The following is a 13,169-nucleotide window of genomic DNA, read 5'->3' as shown; positions in this document are numbered from 1 at the left end:
AGGTTTTTTTTTGGAACTTGTGATTGACAGAGTGTAATTACAGTCTTCAATTTCGCCGCGCGCAAAGAATTGATAGTAATCACATAGTATAATTATGAAATGAATGAATAGAAGGACATGAGATTAAGCAAACAACTTGACTGTAATATCGGTAGGATGTTGCTGTGAATCGTAAGCGGCAGATCGGAAAAGTGGTAGTTGCGTGTGGATTCATTTAAAGCAAAGGGCGGCTTGATTCGCTTTATTGTTGTCTATAGTATAAATCGAATGTTGTTGTAGATAATAAACAATAGATTGAGAAAACAGTGTTCTCGTGTGAATTGATTCAAGTCAAATGGTGGTTTGATTCGGCAATGTTGTGGATTGTAGTATAGGTCGAATGTTGTTGTGAGTAGTAAGCAACAGATTGGGAAAGTTGGTGTTGTGTGTGAATCCATTCCAAGAAAAGACCGACCTAATTTGACTCTGTTGTTGATTGCAGTATAGATCGAACGGTGTTGTGAGCAGTAAGCAGTGGACTGGAGAAGCTGGTTACTACGTTTGAATTCATTCAAAGCAAAAACAGCGAATCGGGAAAGCTAGTGACTACATGTGAATTCATTAAAGGTAAAGGGCTACTTGATTCACATTGTTGTTTATACCGTTTAGTTAAGGACTTTTGTTGTTGTTACGACAGGCGGATAGCAGTGCCCTATTGGTCTAATTTCTGCTTCACAATCTAATAATCACACCATAGTTTCCAAACATGCCATTAAATTTTTGGAGCATTTTTCAAGTCCCTAACCAACAAATGAATCAAAATAGAGAAACAAATGTAACCAGTTTAATTATTTGATATATTTGCTCAAACCTATTAGAATTTTAGAAATTATAGGTTATTTAAACTTGCTATGCCAAATTTGCATAAAATTATTAACCAGCTTGACACTTGTAATAATGTCATTTGATAATAAAAATCTACTCTCCCTCTATCAACCTCTTTAGTTACCATTCTAAAAAAAAACTTTGCATAAATTGCATTAACAACAAAGAATCATTGTGAATAGAGTAACAAATCACTCATTTATTATGTTTTATGCATGCATTTCTTATTCTAGAAAAAAATGTATACAACTATTATTTGACCTTTTTATAAGTTTAGCACCATTTGTTTCATTCTCAAAAATAGGAGGAAAAAAAAAGTCTAAAGAAGATTGTTTTATGATTGAAAAAATGGCAGGAAGAAGATCAAGAAGACAGAGAAGCAGTTCTAGTTCTTGGAGTTCAGAATCTTCATACAACATGAGTGACTTACAATATGGTGCAGAATTGCCTGAGAAAAAGGCTAAAGAAGAGTTTTTGGCTAACCCCATAAGAGGGTATCTCACTGAAGATGATACAGCTCTTGAGAATTATTCAATGGGGAGAAGCAGAAAACGAAATCGGCATTCGAGGATAGAGCAACATGTTAAAGATGATACATTTTCTTCAGAGGATAATGAAGATTCTTCTGGTTCAAGTAAGAAGAGAAATACGCGGAGTAAGAGGAAAAGAGCAGGATTAAGTAGAAAAAGGAAAGTAAATGGTCAAAAACAAAGTAGAGCAACAATACTTACATGGCTAATAGACTGTGGTGTAATTCAACAAAATGCAGAAGTTGTTGTCACAGAAGAGGAGACAACAAAGAAAATGGGGGAAATTAAGAAGGAAGGAATACTCTGTTCTTGTTGTTGTAATGTTCTTACAGTTGGAGACTTCTATAAGCATGCGGGAGGAACAACTAGCAAACCTTACGAGTACATTCTCATTGCTGAAACATGTTGTTCGCTATTGTCTTCCATGGTTAAAGCTTGGTATCTACCAGAAGAAAGTCAATTTCATCAGTTTAACTCAATTGAAACCAGCCATGATGCTAGTGACTCGTACGATGATGCTTGCATGATTTGTGCTGATGGAGGGAACCTGATGTGTTGTGACAACTGCAGCTCTACTTACCATCATGAGATATGCTTGGGAATGCAGGTGATAGATCACTTCCACTATTTCACTATATAGTTATCTTTAAACATCAGCTAAGCTCTTACTATGTGCGCGGAAATGGGAAAGGGTTGGATCACATATCATATGCAGTCTGCAGTAAGCTCTTGCTATGTGCAGGCTTGGGGTAGGATCTATTGTATGCAACCTTATGTTGCATTTCTGCAAATTTTGTTTCTGAAACTTGAACCTGTGACCTTCTAGTCATACGACTGCAACTCTTATCGTTGCAACAAGGCTCTCCTTTACTACATAACTATCTTAAATCGGGTTAAATCATACTGAGACTAATAAATTGTGGAGTTTCTGAATTGCAGGAGGTTCCTAATGGTTCGTGGTACTGCCCATTTTGTGTATGCAAAATCTGTGGTGATCCTGCTTATGAAAATGTTTGTTTGCAGAAATGTCAACAATGTGAGAAAAAATGTAAGTGAAGATAAAAAAAAAAATTCTTGCTTCTGTCTGTACCCTTTTGAGTTTCTTGTTCTATGTTGCAAACTCTTATCCTCTAAGGAATTGCAATTTTAGACAGTACATTTTTTTCCTATTGTACAGATCACAGGGAGTGCCGTCAAGCCAGAGAACCAGTCAGTTTAGACATGAATGAGACCCCAGAAGACACATTCTGTGACCTTACCTGCAAAAAGGTAATACACATTATCCTAAAGCAGTTAACTTTAATGTTTCTTTCTTAGTAGCAGAGTGAAAAGAGGTGCCTAAATCAGTTTGTGTGTAGCTTGATTACTCCTCTAGGTACCTGCTATCTCCCACGAGCACAAATAGCGGACAACTCTGTCTTATTTAGACTTAGGCAAATGAGAAGAAATTGCATAACATTTACTGTCTCTGCATTAGACTTAGAAATAAACATAGACCTTGTACTTAGAAATGACTTATAGGCTTATTAGCTACTACTAATGATAACTAAGATGTTTTTGAATTGAATCATTGTGAAGATCTATGATAAACTGGAGAGGCGCTATCTTGGTGTTGAACATGAGCTCGATAAAAGCTACAAATGGACACTTCTTCAGAACACAGATAATGGCTCTGGAATGAATATAGAAGACGATTATCAAAGAACTGTGTGTCACTCCAAACTAGTCGTGGCACGACGACTTATGGAAGATTGTTTCGAGGAAATTATAGACAGGCATACTGAAATTGATGTCATCAAAAGTCTGGTCTACAACTGCGGGTAATCTACAATCTCTCATCATTATACTGAACAATGAACACATGAACTCTCCTTATTTCCTAATGAAAACTTCTTGCAGGTCAAATTTCAACAGGGTGAATTTCAGGGGCTTTCACACATTTATTTTAGAAAAGGATGAAGAGATCATTTCTGCAGCAACCATAAGGTATATATCTCTCTTAAACCAGATATCATCAGTCATAAGTATGTGTTTTTTAAATGCTTATCATCTAGTTAATATGTGTTTTTTAAATGCTTATCATCTAGTTAATATATCGCAGGATTCATGGAAAAAACCTTGCTGAAATGCCCTTCATCGCGACAAATAAGGAATATAGGAGAAAAGGAATGTGCAAAAAGCTAATGGTTGCCATTGAATCAGTAAGAATGTCATCTCATTTTTACACTATCGATATATTTCTGATTATTGAGGTCACTAATCTATTGTTATTGAACGGTTACCTATACTTATCTTTAACATGACCTAACTTTTATACTGCCAGTGTACAAAAGTTAAATTCTTTTGTTAATTCTTAGAACTACTTGAGCTGATGATCCTATTTGTTGCAGACTCTTAGCTTTCTAAAGGTAGAAAAGCTGGTAATTCCATCAGTATCAAAGCGCATAGGGACTTGGATAGAAAGCTATGGTTTTCGTCTCATTAGCTCTCCACTACCAAAAGAGATAACATTGCACAATACATTGATGTTCCATACTTCAGTGAGATTGCAAAAAGACATCTGTTCATCCGCTTCTGATAAGGTATATTGCGCTAATTCTTGAGGTTATTTTCATCCTAACTAATCCTCCTCCATCCTAACCAAAAAAACAAAAACAAAAAAATTATATGCCTAATCTTAACTTAATGCTGTAGAACAGATATTAAGGATTCATATAACCGACTGCAATTCATTTGGAACTAAGGTATGATATTTGTTGTTGCAGCCAGAGGAGACACAGAGTTCCCCGAAGAAATGTGAAGAGCCAAGATCCTTTGACTTGAATGTTGAAGCATCTCATCAACAGGACAAAGACTGATAATTAAATTGCATTTTCGAAGCACTGTAGTTCCTATATTTATGATAAGGATTTCAAATTTAGTAAAGACCTCTTAGCTAGTCATTTACATTTCACAGGCCATGCCTATATACTATTTTGTTACAGATGTACCTCAATTTCAAAAACATTGTTATGCTCATGTTTTTTTCTTTTCTTAAGTTTCGTTCTTTTTGTTGAGATTCGGTAGAGGTTTGTTTGCTTAAACATGAATTTATTTACATGTCATGAATAATGAATGTTTTCCAAAGTGACATAGTGCCAAAGAATCCTAGAGATCTTTCCTAGGGTAAATTGGTGGCAACAACAAGAAAACAAAAGCCTGAACAATGCAATAGATATACCATTTTTCTTTTCTTAAATATCGAAAAGGACAACTTGAAACTCTGTATATATTAAGTAGCAGGGCCAAAAGAGGTTGTATATACAGAGACACAGACCACACTATGTCAAAAATATCTATAGTCTAATAATGGCACCTGAAATTGAAGAAGAGCATGTTGAGACACTTTCAATGAATGGCAATAAATGCAAGTCAAGAATTTCATATGATCTCAGGAAGAACAGCCTTCACTTAAGCATGATGATTTCGGAGATGAAATTCAAGACATTTCAGTGATAAGTCTTTATAATTGTATTTGGGACAATAATTCAAGAACTTTAGGAAAATTATCTGCCAAGATATGGTGAAAGCAAGAGAAAATGGGGATTCTTTAAGCTTATGGACTATGGGGTGCCTAGTGAGATAGTTGAGAATTTTACCAGTCGCTTGCACGAGCTTTTTTATCTTCCCATGGAACAAAAGCTCAAAGGTGGCTAAACATCAAGCTTCCCATTGGGGTATTACACATCAAATCCCGACTATGAGAAGAACTTGCCTTGGGCTGAAATGTTGCAGCTACTGCAGTCACCTGAAATAGTTGTCCAATTCGCAAAAAAGGTCTATGATGACCAATAACACACCTTTAGGTACATATATAACGATACTTCAATACGTCCCTTAATGTGCGAGTTTGGTTCGTTTTGATGGGCTAGGCATGGAGACGAATTCAAGATTTAAATTTGATCAATTCAACCTTAAAAGTTTTTATATATGCTCCATATCGAAAATGGTTCGGATGAGCATGGTACAGGAGGGTTGCATCCCTAGCTAAGCACATACAAATTCTTTTTGATGAAGGGTGGCGGTGAGATTTGAGATTTGAACTCAAGACCTGAATCTATAATTAATATCATGTTAAATTGTGTAACCAGTTCATCTAAGCTTAAGTTGTTAGAAAAAGTACACTTAAGTTTACAAAATTCTTACCAAAAATATGCTTGGCTACCTTTGTCTCAAACAAAAAAATCTTACCAAAAATGCTGTTTTTAACTCTGATAAATTAACAGCAACACAATGATAGAGTACATGGAAGAAATGGACAAGCTAGGGATGATTATAATGGAGATATTGGCTCATGGATTAGGCCTTGCATATGACTTCTTCAGCAAGAACTTTGAAGAAAAGGAGGCTACTATTTTTAGAATAAGCAGATATCCTCCTTGTCCTCTTGCAGAGAAGATTGTAGGCATAGGGATTTATTCAGACTCCCAATCATTAACCATATTGTATCAACACCAGGTTGGTAGCATTCCAAGTCCTCAAGAATGACAAACAATGGATTGGAGTTAGACTACTTCCTAATTCATTTGTCATCAATATTGCTGACACCCTTGAGGTCGTTCTCTCCTCCCTTTCTCAAAGGATCAAAAGAAGAAATCATAATTATTACTACTACATGATCAACTGCAATTTTCTTGATGTTTGGAATGACGAAATCATTTTCAAGAAACTGTTTCACTAGGAAGTCACTTGATGATGTTAGGTTACTGGATCATGTTCTCCCACAAGAACACTTCCTATCTGAAGGGAAAATGAAATGGCTTGCCCTCACTTATGGATGGAACTTGGAATTCATACTACTTATGACTATCTCAGCTCTTAATGTCAATAACTTCTTCCAACCAGCATTTAGACATTACCTATCTTTAGTACTCAAAAGTTTCATCAGAAAACTATCTAACTTATGCCATACCAAACACATGTTTTTTGTATATTGAGTAATTATACACCCTTATTTTTTTTGACAAAGAATTATACACCCTTATATTTCAAGCAAGTTTGGACAAATGGAAGGTTAAAGAGTGTTATACACAGGGCAGTGGTGAATAAGGAGAAGCAGAGGCTATCAATGGCATATTTCATGAATCCAACAAGCAGTGCAACAATTGAATGCCCTCCACAGCTTATTGATTCAGTTTCTAATCCAAGAAAATATGTACCTTTTACGTGGGGTGAACTGCAGCACCTTCTTTTGACTACCAGGAGGGTTAGGGGCAAAGCTGTTGCCATCAATAATTTCCTTATTTCTAGTTGAAACTTGAATCCTTCTTCATTTAAAATCTCTAGTCGTGATTGGTAGCAAGATCCACTAATTTGGATGAGACTTCAACCTTGAATGCAAAAGTACTTCTTGATGTTTTCTTCTTATCCTTCGAAGAGAATAAATGCAAAGTGACAGAAGAATACATGCTCAGCTAGTTTGGTTTAATAACAAGCTCAAGTTCCAAACTGGAACTTGGTTCGATTAAGTAATTTGCTTGAGCACGATGGAGAACTTAGTTCTTATTGAGCTCGACTCACTCATCTCGTTCTAAATGACCATAACTTTTCTAATATAGGAAAACATTGTTACATGATTAAATAGCATGACCAATAGAACTTGCCTACCAGGTCAAAAAATGCATAAAAAATCTAACATAGCCAAGCCTTTGCTAACCATAAACAAGTTAAATAGAGCTTGTGAAAACTCGGCTCATTCTATAACGAGCTAAGTCCACTTGTGAAATAAGCATACTGAGCTCAGACTTATATGACATGGTTTCATTTGTAAACATTACGGATTCAGTTGCAGCTCCACCATTATCATTGTTATTAGCTCAATGTGCATTACACAAGTAATGAAGTCACTTCATAAAAACAAATCAGCGTCTGTTTCTGAAGCATTCCTGAATGACCATCACTTATACTACTTGACACAAATATATATAGGCACAAATGATGGGAAATACAGAATACAAAAGTAGAAGCTACCGCTATAAGATCCATAAAGAGAAAAAGGATAATTAAACCTTTGATAAACCTGTTCTGCTATTGATGCTCTAGAAATTGTAGCTACAAAGACTAAAAAAATAGGTACAAGAGCGAGGCAAATAAAGCTTACAAGATTAGAAGCTTCGATAAGATTCTTAAAGAGAAGGATCATCCAAACCTCGACAACCACTTCTACCGGTTTCACACTGTTTTCATGCATTCCATGATAATTCTGCATTTGAAGATTCCATATTATCACTGCTGTCATGATTAGTGGAGTAGTTGTACCTTATAAAGCACTTTAGGGAATCAACGAAGTAAAGGTTCATGTGTTGTAATATCATCAGGAAGATCAGAACTAACAGAGAACTTCAACCATCTCTTATTCTCGATAAGCTTAAGACAAGGTTGCATCACCAAACCAATTGCAACGGCAGCAAGGCTTACAACCATGACTTTGAATGAAGACAAGGCCAAAACAACACATATGAGAACGGTTGGAGGTATACACAATATGATGGCTCCAACAGTTCCCCCATGTATCTTGAATGGGCGTGGTGCATGGGGACACTTCATCCTTAACAATACAAATGCTATAAATTCCAAGATCATGCCAAAGCAATACAAGAAATTTTCTGCAGCTACTATCTCTTGAAAGCTCAGCCATGACAGTAAAATCACACCAGAAGCTGAGAAGAGGATCCCAAATAAAGGAGTTCCGTAACGAGATCTCTTAGAGAAGAACTCAGGCAGCAAACCCCTCTCTGCCATACCAAGTAACTGAAAAGAGTCGCTGCTCATCTCGGCCACAAACATTCCCATATTTGACGCTGCAGCTGCCCCTTGAATCCAAACTCTGAGCCAGACTCCACCCAGTATTTTCGCAATATCAGAGAAATAGCCATCAGTCCATAAGTCACGCTCAAGAGGAACAGCTCCGGTACCAATTAACAAAGGGAAAAAGTAGGACAGAACAACTAGAATAACAGCATAAAAGAGAGCTTTAGGTAGAGTCTTCTTTGGGTTATGTACTTCTCCAGCAAGAGTACTTATTGAGTCCCAGTAATTTAGATTCCAGAAGAGAGTATTCAGATACAAGTTCCAATCAACACTTTGTACATCTACCACTAACCATCTTGAAGGCCTTAATTTGGGAATCGAAATGAGCCCCATAACCACAAAAGGAAGAATTGACAGTATACCAAGCGAAACAGCAACCCATCCTACAATAGTTAAGCCTCTGTAGTTCATGTAAGTAAGAATCACAGTAAGGACCAAAACCGCTAGTACTCTAGGAAGCCCGCCACCTAATGCAGGGATGGCTGATTTCAGATAATCCAAGAACAAAACAGGGTAAAGTGCATTGTCAATGACTCCACTCAACCATTTCATCCAACCTAGCTGAAAGCCCCAATAAGGACCTAAAGCCGATGAAACCCACACAACATAACCACCATTTTCAGGGAACATGGTGCCCATTTCAGCTGTAATCAATGCCTCAGGGACACTCCATATGAATGGGAAAACCAAGAACCCCAAAAGAGCAAGAAGAGGACCAGCTGCCCGCACAGTGTCCTCAACACCAAAAGGACCACCAGAAACCTCATAGAAAATGAGGAAAAGTAAAGGCAAGACTGAAACTTTCCTAGCATTATTTTCTCTGGGTGATGTAACCTCATTAATCCCTGCATACTCTCCATCATCGAACTCCCCCATTGGTATTGCAGCTTCTCTATGAGCAGAAAGCCCTCAATTTCTGCAACTCCCAACAAGTTTCAAGTTACAAAATCATCATATTTCTCAAGAATCACCACACACTATCTAACTACAGGAACAAAACACCAAAACAACAAACGAATTTTAACAATTGATAACATGGGTCGGCACAAAAATACAATTAAATTTACCAGAACAATCAAGAATGACAATTTCACATAATGGGTCGTCGTAATTTTTCTATACATCGGCATACAACAACAAAAGATTCAATCTTGAACAATTTCAAAAACAAAATAGAAAACCCCACTACTTATTCACCATGCATCAGATCTTCTACCGCAGGCAGTGTAATAAAAAAGAAAAAGAACAAAATGGAGATAGGTAAAGAGATTAAGACCTTGAAAGAAAGGCAATTCATTTGAGAAATTACACCATTTTTGTAGCCCTTAAAAGCTAACACCAAGCAGAAGCGTATAACTGATAGATCATAAGATATCAGTCCCCAGTTTTTGCAGAAGGTTAAGAAGTGTCACTTTCTCTTGAGTTGTATGGTAGCCAAATAAAATAGGAGATTTCAAAATTAAGTTTGTAATAAAAACGTAACTTTAATCAAACAATATATTACGTTTTTATATTGTTTTTCGCTCATGATAAGATTTACTTACAATCACATACACTTTATTCTCTTAAATCCTATTGGTGAAATTTCTTTTAATATGTTGGCTTGACAGTATTAAAAAAACACATGTGGTTTAGGTCTCAAATTTAAGAGGCCTGTTTTTAATAATAATAGGTTATAAGTTATTATTTTGTAACAAATATTGAATTTTATTTGTAGAAAAAGTAAATTTTTCATAAACATGAAGGAATTATTAAAAGAAATTTGACATATTTGGAATAGTATATCTCATAAAAAATAATTTAAAATAAGAATGGTTATATTATCAATTGAAAACCAGAAGATATCAATTATATAAAAGTTATTAATAATTCAAGCTTAAGGCCCCGTTTAATTTTTACTTTAGGCCACTAATATACATAAGTCGCTCCTAAATATGTTTATGCAATTGTTATTATTAAAGTTTATTTCATTCAATTTAATATTATTTTATCTCATTAGCTCTGAGCTAAAATCTCAAAATTATAATCTTAGAATAGCTTTACGAATCAAATTTTCCCAATGGAGAGGAATTAGGATGTGGACATAAGAATATTTATGACACAATCAATAATTCTTCATCTACTTGTTTGTTTATATCTTCTCAAATATATATTTTTTTAAAAATGTGTAATAACAAGTACAAAATTTAATTTTATTTTTACTTTAATGTCAGAATATTACTTAATCTACAAAGAAAACAATAAGAAAAAACAAACCAATTGTTCTTTTACCAATTATTTTTTGAGATGATTATTTAATTTTAAAAACTTTATATAATTCATGAATTTTTCAATCATGGTCTAAAAACTTTGTTTGAACAAACCAAATATTTTATAATTTAAAAGAAAGTATTAGATCATAATTTAAGATAATTATAATTAAAATGTTAAATGATATTATAATACTTAGTCGATAGAATTAAAAAATAATTTTAAAAATATTAAATTCAGCTCTAATATTATTCTAAAGACTAATTTGCTAAGAACTAATTATACAAGTATATTTTCAAAAATAGAAATAAAAACTTAGGACCCAAAATGAAGATACTTACAAAAGTCCAATCTAAACAAACATGTACAACATTGGGCCAGGCTAGAATCCATGTATCTTGGACCAATTATCCATTTTAGGAACTTGGGCCCCAAAACTAAACGGGCAAAGAGTACAAATATTTCATTTTTGGGATCGTCATTTAATTTACGATCACTCGCACAAATGTCTTATTTCGGAGTGGTTCAAATTTATGCTTTTTTTAATAAAAAAAAAAAGTGTCGATTCAACAACTTAAGAAACGAAAGAGTTGTCGAAGATATTCCGATATTAAAATAAAAAAGAATGTGAAGCTTAAATTTATATTTTTGCGGTATAATATCTCAAAATGTATATGGTCAAGATATGATAATTTTAGTTGTATTATATAATTTATGTTGAGCGAGGCAAAATTGCTAAATATACATACATATTATTATTTATGAAAATCAATATTGATATTGTAATGAAGGAGATTAGTTTTGTGCACGATAGTTCAACAATGTAATTTGCAAGACCTGAATATATGCTAGAGACTGATCTAGAATTTTTAATTTATTGATTTTGATGTACAAACTTTTATTGATTTTGAACCTAACTATTTCTAAAGATTATTCAAATTTCATGTCTTCTCCAACCATATAAACTATAAAAAGGGATAAATTAAATAATTAAGTAAGTCAAAATGTAGTAAAGCCATGTGAAATGAGAAGCGCTTGCAATTGCAATAATAGCCATATTCAAATATGGTTTGATTTTTTTTCCTTCACTAATTAATGAGGCTAAGTCAAATTGATTTTAATAAATTTTTCACTTTTATTTACAATATGTTTTTATATTTAAAGAACGATTTTATTTCGATTGAAATAAAAAAAATCAATTGTTAAACTCTTAAATCGACTCCACGAAAAGCTATTGAAACTCATTTTTCTCAAAAATTGGATGAAATTTTGGCATCTATTGTTTATTTTCTACCAAGTAACTTTAAATAATCAAAGTTTGTGCGAAGAAAAATCAACTTAAATTGGTTTAGATCAAATTAAAGGTAACATATATGCATGAAAGTTTCATCGATTTATACTTAACTATCTTTTTCTCTTATTCCAAGAATCAAACGAACTCTAAGTTTACATTATGTTTGGATCATTGTTACCTATTATATTGTATTGTATTGTTATTATACCTACAATGTTTGTTTTGATTGTTATTTAAGATGTATTGTATTGTATTGTTAAATTTCATTGTTATGTAACAATGAAAATCCCTATTTTATGGAACAACCGATTTGGTGTGTTCCATTATTACTTAATTTCTTTTTATAATTATATATTTACGTAATATTTCAGAATACTATTTTGCCCTTTTACCTTAATTATTTAAATCTAGTCAAACCTCTTATCCCATCATAATTAAGGATATTTAAGTAAATTTATAAATTATATACAGTACGATACAATCAAATCAAATAAACAACAATAAACAATATAGTCTAGCCAAACATTGTATCTATCATATAATACAGTATAAATAAAGTACAATATTATGAAATAATGAGTAACAATGATCCAAACAAAGTGTTAGTGGAAATATATTTTGACAATCACACCACTATTTATTTATTTATTTATTCTTTCCACACGTTTGGACACTATAATGAATTACATATAATTAATATCTTTATCGTTGATTATTCCTTTTGTCTTTTTACTTTGTTGACTTTAATTTTTGTGAAATAATCAACTTAGATTCTTCACGATGGAATAGACGTTGGGTTAGGTTTGTGCAAAATGGTCCAACAATATGCAACAACGCTAGAGACTTATCTAAGATTTTCGTTTATTGATTAGAATCACACAAACTATTTTATTTATCGATTTTGCTTACCAATATTAGTTGCATTAATCTCGTTCCACATAGTGCCGAAGCAATATGGACGTAAATGTTATATTTTAAATCATCATGCTTTCTTCGCGTGTGTTATTTTTATTTCGTTATGTACTTTCATTATATATGTATGCGAACTCACTAAAAAAATATGTTATATAAATAAACGAAGGAACATAATAACGAAGCTACATGATGCATCCCAAGAAATTTCACAAAAATAAAAGCTATATATATATAAACTGTAATTAACATGTACGACCTAAAGTTTGAAGCAGCCAGTGATGTGATCAGCTTGCAAGATTTTTGTTAAAATATTCTGATTTTCGTATTCTCAAATTATTTATTAGATTTCTCTTTTACACGTTCTTTTAGAAAATATTAGTTATCAAAAGGTTTTAATAATATTAAACTTATTTATGTCTTAAGATAAAATTGTACCTCATTAGACATTCATTATATATATATATATA

At 33.4% G+C, this 13,169-nt stretch overlaps 3 protein-coding genes across 3 annotated transcripts; 2 read left to right on the top strand and 1 right to left on the bottom strand.

The window, feature by feature from the left end:
* Nucleotides 1-3,216: 3,216 nt before the first annotated feature.
* LOC107028255 (increased DNA methylation 1-like) lies at nt 3,217-7,266 on the top strand. Its single transcript, XM_027919351.1, has 4 exons — nt 3,217-3,380; nt 3,496-3,595; nt 3,785-3,976; nt 4,160-7,266. Exons 1-4 carry the CDS (start codon nt 3,256-3,258, stop codon nt 4,250-4,252), a joined length of 510 nt encoding a protein of 169 aa, XP_027775152.1. The 5' UTR covers nt 3,217-3,255; the 3' UTR covers nt 4,253-7,266.
* Nucleotides 4,743-6,687, top strand: LOC114078454 (gibberellin 20 oxidase 3-like). Its single transcript, XM_027919334.1, has 3 exons — nt 4,743-4,885; nt 5,660-5,891; nt 6,427-6,687. The coding sequence occupies exons 1-3, from the start codon at nt 4,743-4,745 to the stop codon at nt 6,685-6,687; spliced, it is 636 nt and encodes a 211-aa protein (XP_027775135.1).
* Nucleotides 7,267-7,280: 14 nt separating the features above from the next.
* Nucleotides 7,281-9,713, bottom strand: LOC107026705 (probable polyamine transporter At1g31830). Its single transcript, XM_015227778.2, has 2 exons — nt 9,520-9,713; nt 7,281-9,159 (listed from the first exon to the last, which is right to left on the bottom strand). The coding sequence occupies exon 2, from the start codon at nt 9,117-9,119 to the stop codon at nt 7,713-7,715; it is 1,407 nt and encodes a 468-aa protein (XP_015083264.1). The 5' UTR covers nt 9,120-9,159; nt 9,520-9,713; the 3' UTR covers nt 7,281-7,712.
* Nucleotides 9,714-13,169: the final 3,456 nt, after the last annotated feature.

Source organism: Solanum pennellii, chromosome 8, assembly GCF_001406875.1.
Source record: "Solanum pennellii chromosome 8, SPENNV200".
In the NCBI taxonomy this organism is placed as follows: domain Eukaryota; kingdom Viridiplantae; phylum Streptophyta; class Magnoliopsida; order Solanales; family Solanaceae; genus Solanum; species Solanum pennellii.
The sequence above is the reverse complement of the archived record's forward strand: the minus strand, read 5'-3'. Positions and strand labels throughout refer to the sequence as shown.

Coding starts and splice junctions, on each gene's coding strand:
- LOC107028255 (XM_027919351.1), top strand. CDS start 3,256: ATGAACTCTCCTTATTTCCTAATGAAAACTTCTTGCAGGTCAAATTTC. Junction 3,596..3,784: donor TAATGGTTGCCATTGAATCA/GTAAGAATGTCA, acceptor TATTTGTTGCAG/ACTCTTAGCTTTCTAAAGGT. Junction 3,977..4,159: donor GTTCATCCGCTTCTGATAAG/GTATATTGCGCT, acceptor TTGTTGTTGCAG/CCAGAGGAGACACAGAGTTC.
- LOC114078454 (XM_027919334.1), top strand. CDS start 4,743: ATGGCACCTGAAATTGAAGAAGAGCATGTTGAGACACTTTCAATGAAT. Junction 4,886..5,659: donor ATGAAATTCAAGACATTTCA/GTGATAAGTCTT, acceptor ATAAATTAACAG/CAACACAATGATAGAGTACA. Junction 5,892..6,426: donor CCATATTGTATCAACACCAG/GTTGGTAGCATT, acceptor TTATATTTCAAG/CAAGTTTGGACAAATGGAAG.
- LOC107026705 (XM_015227778.2), bottom strand. CDS start 9,119: ATGGGGGAGTTCGATGATGGAGAGTATGCAGGGATTAATGAGGTTACA.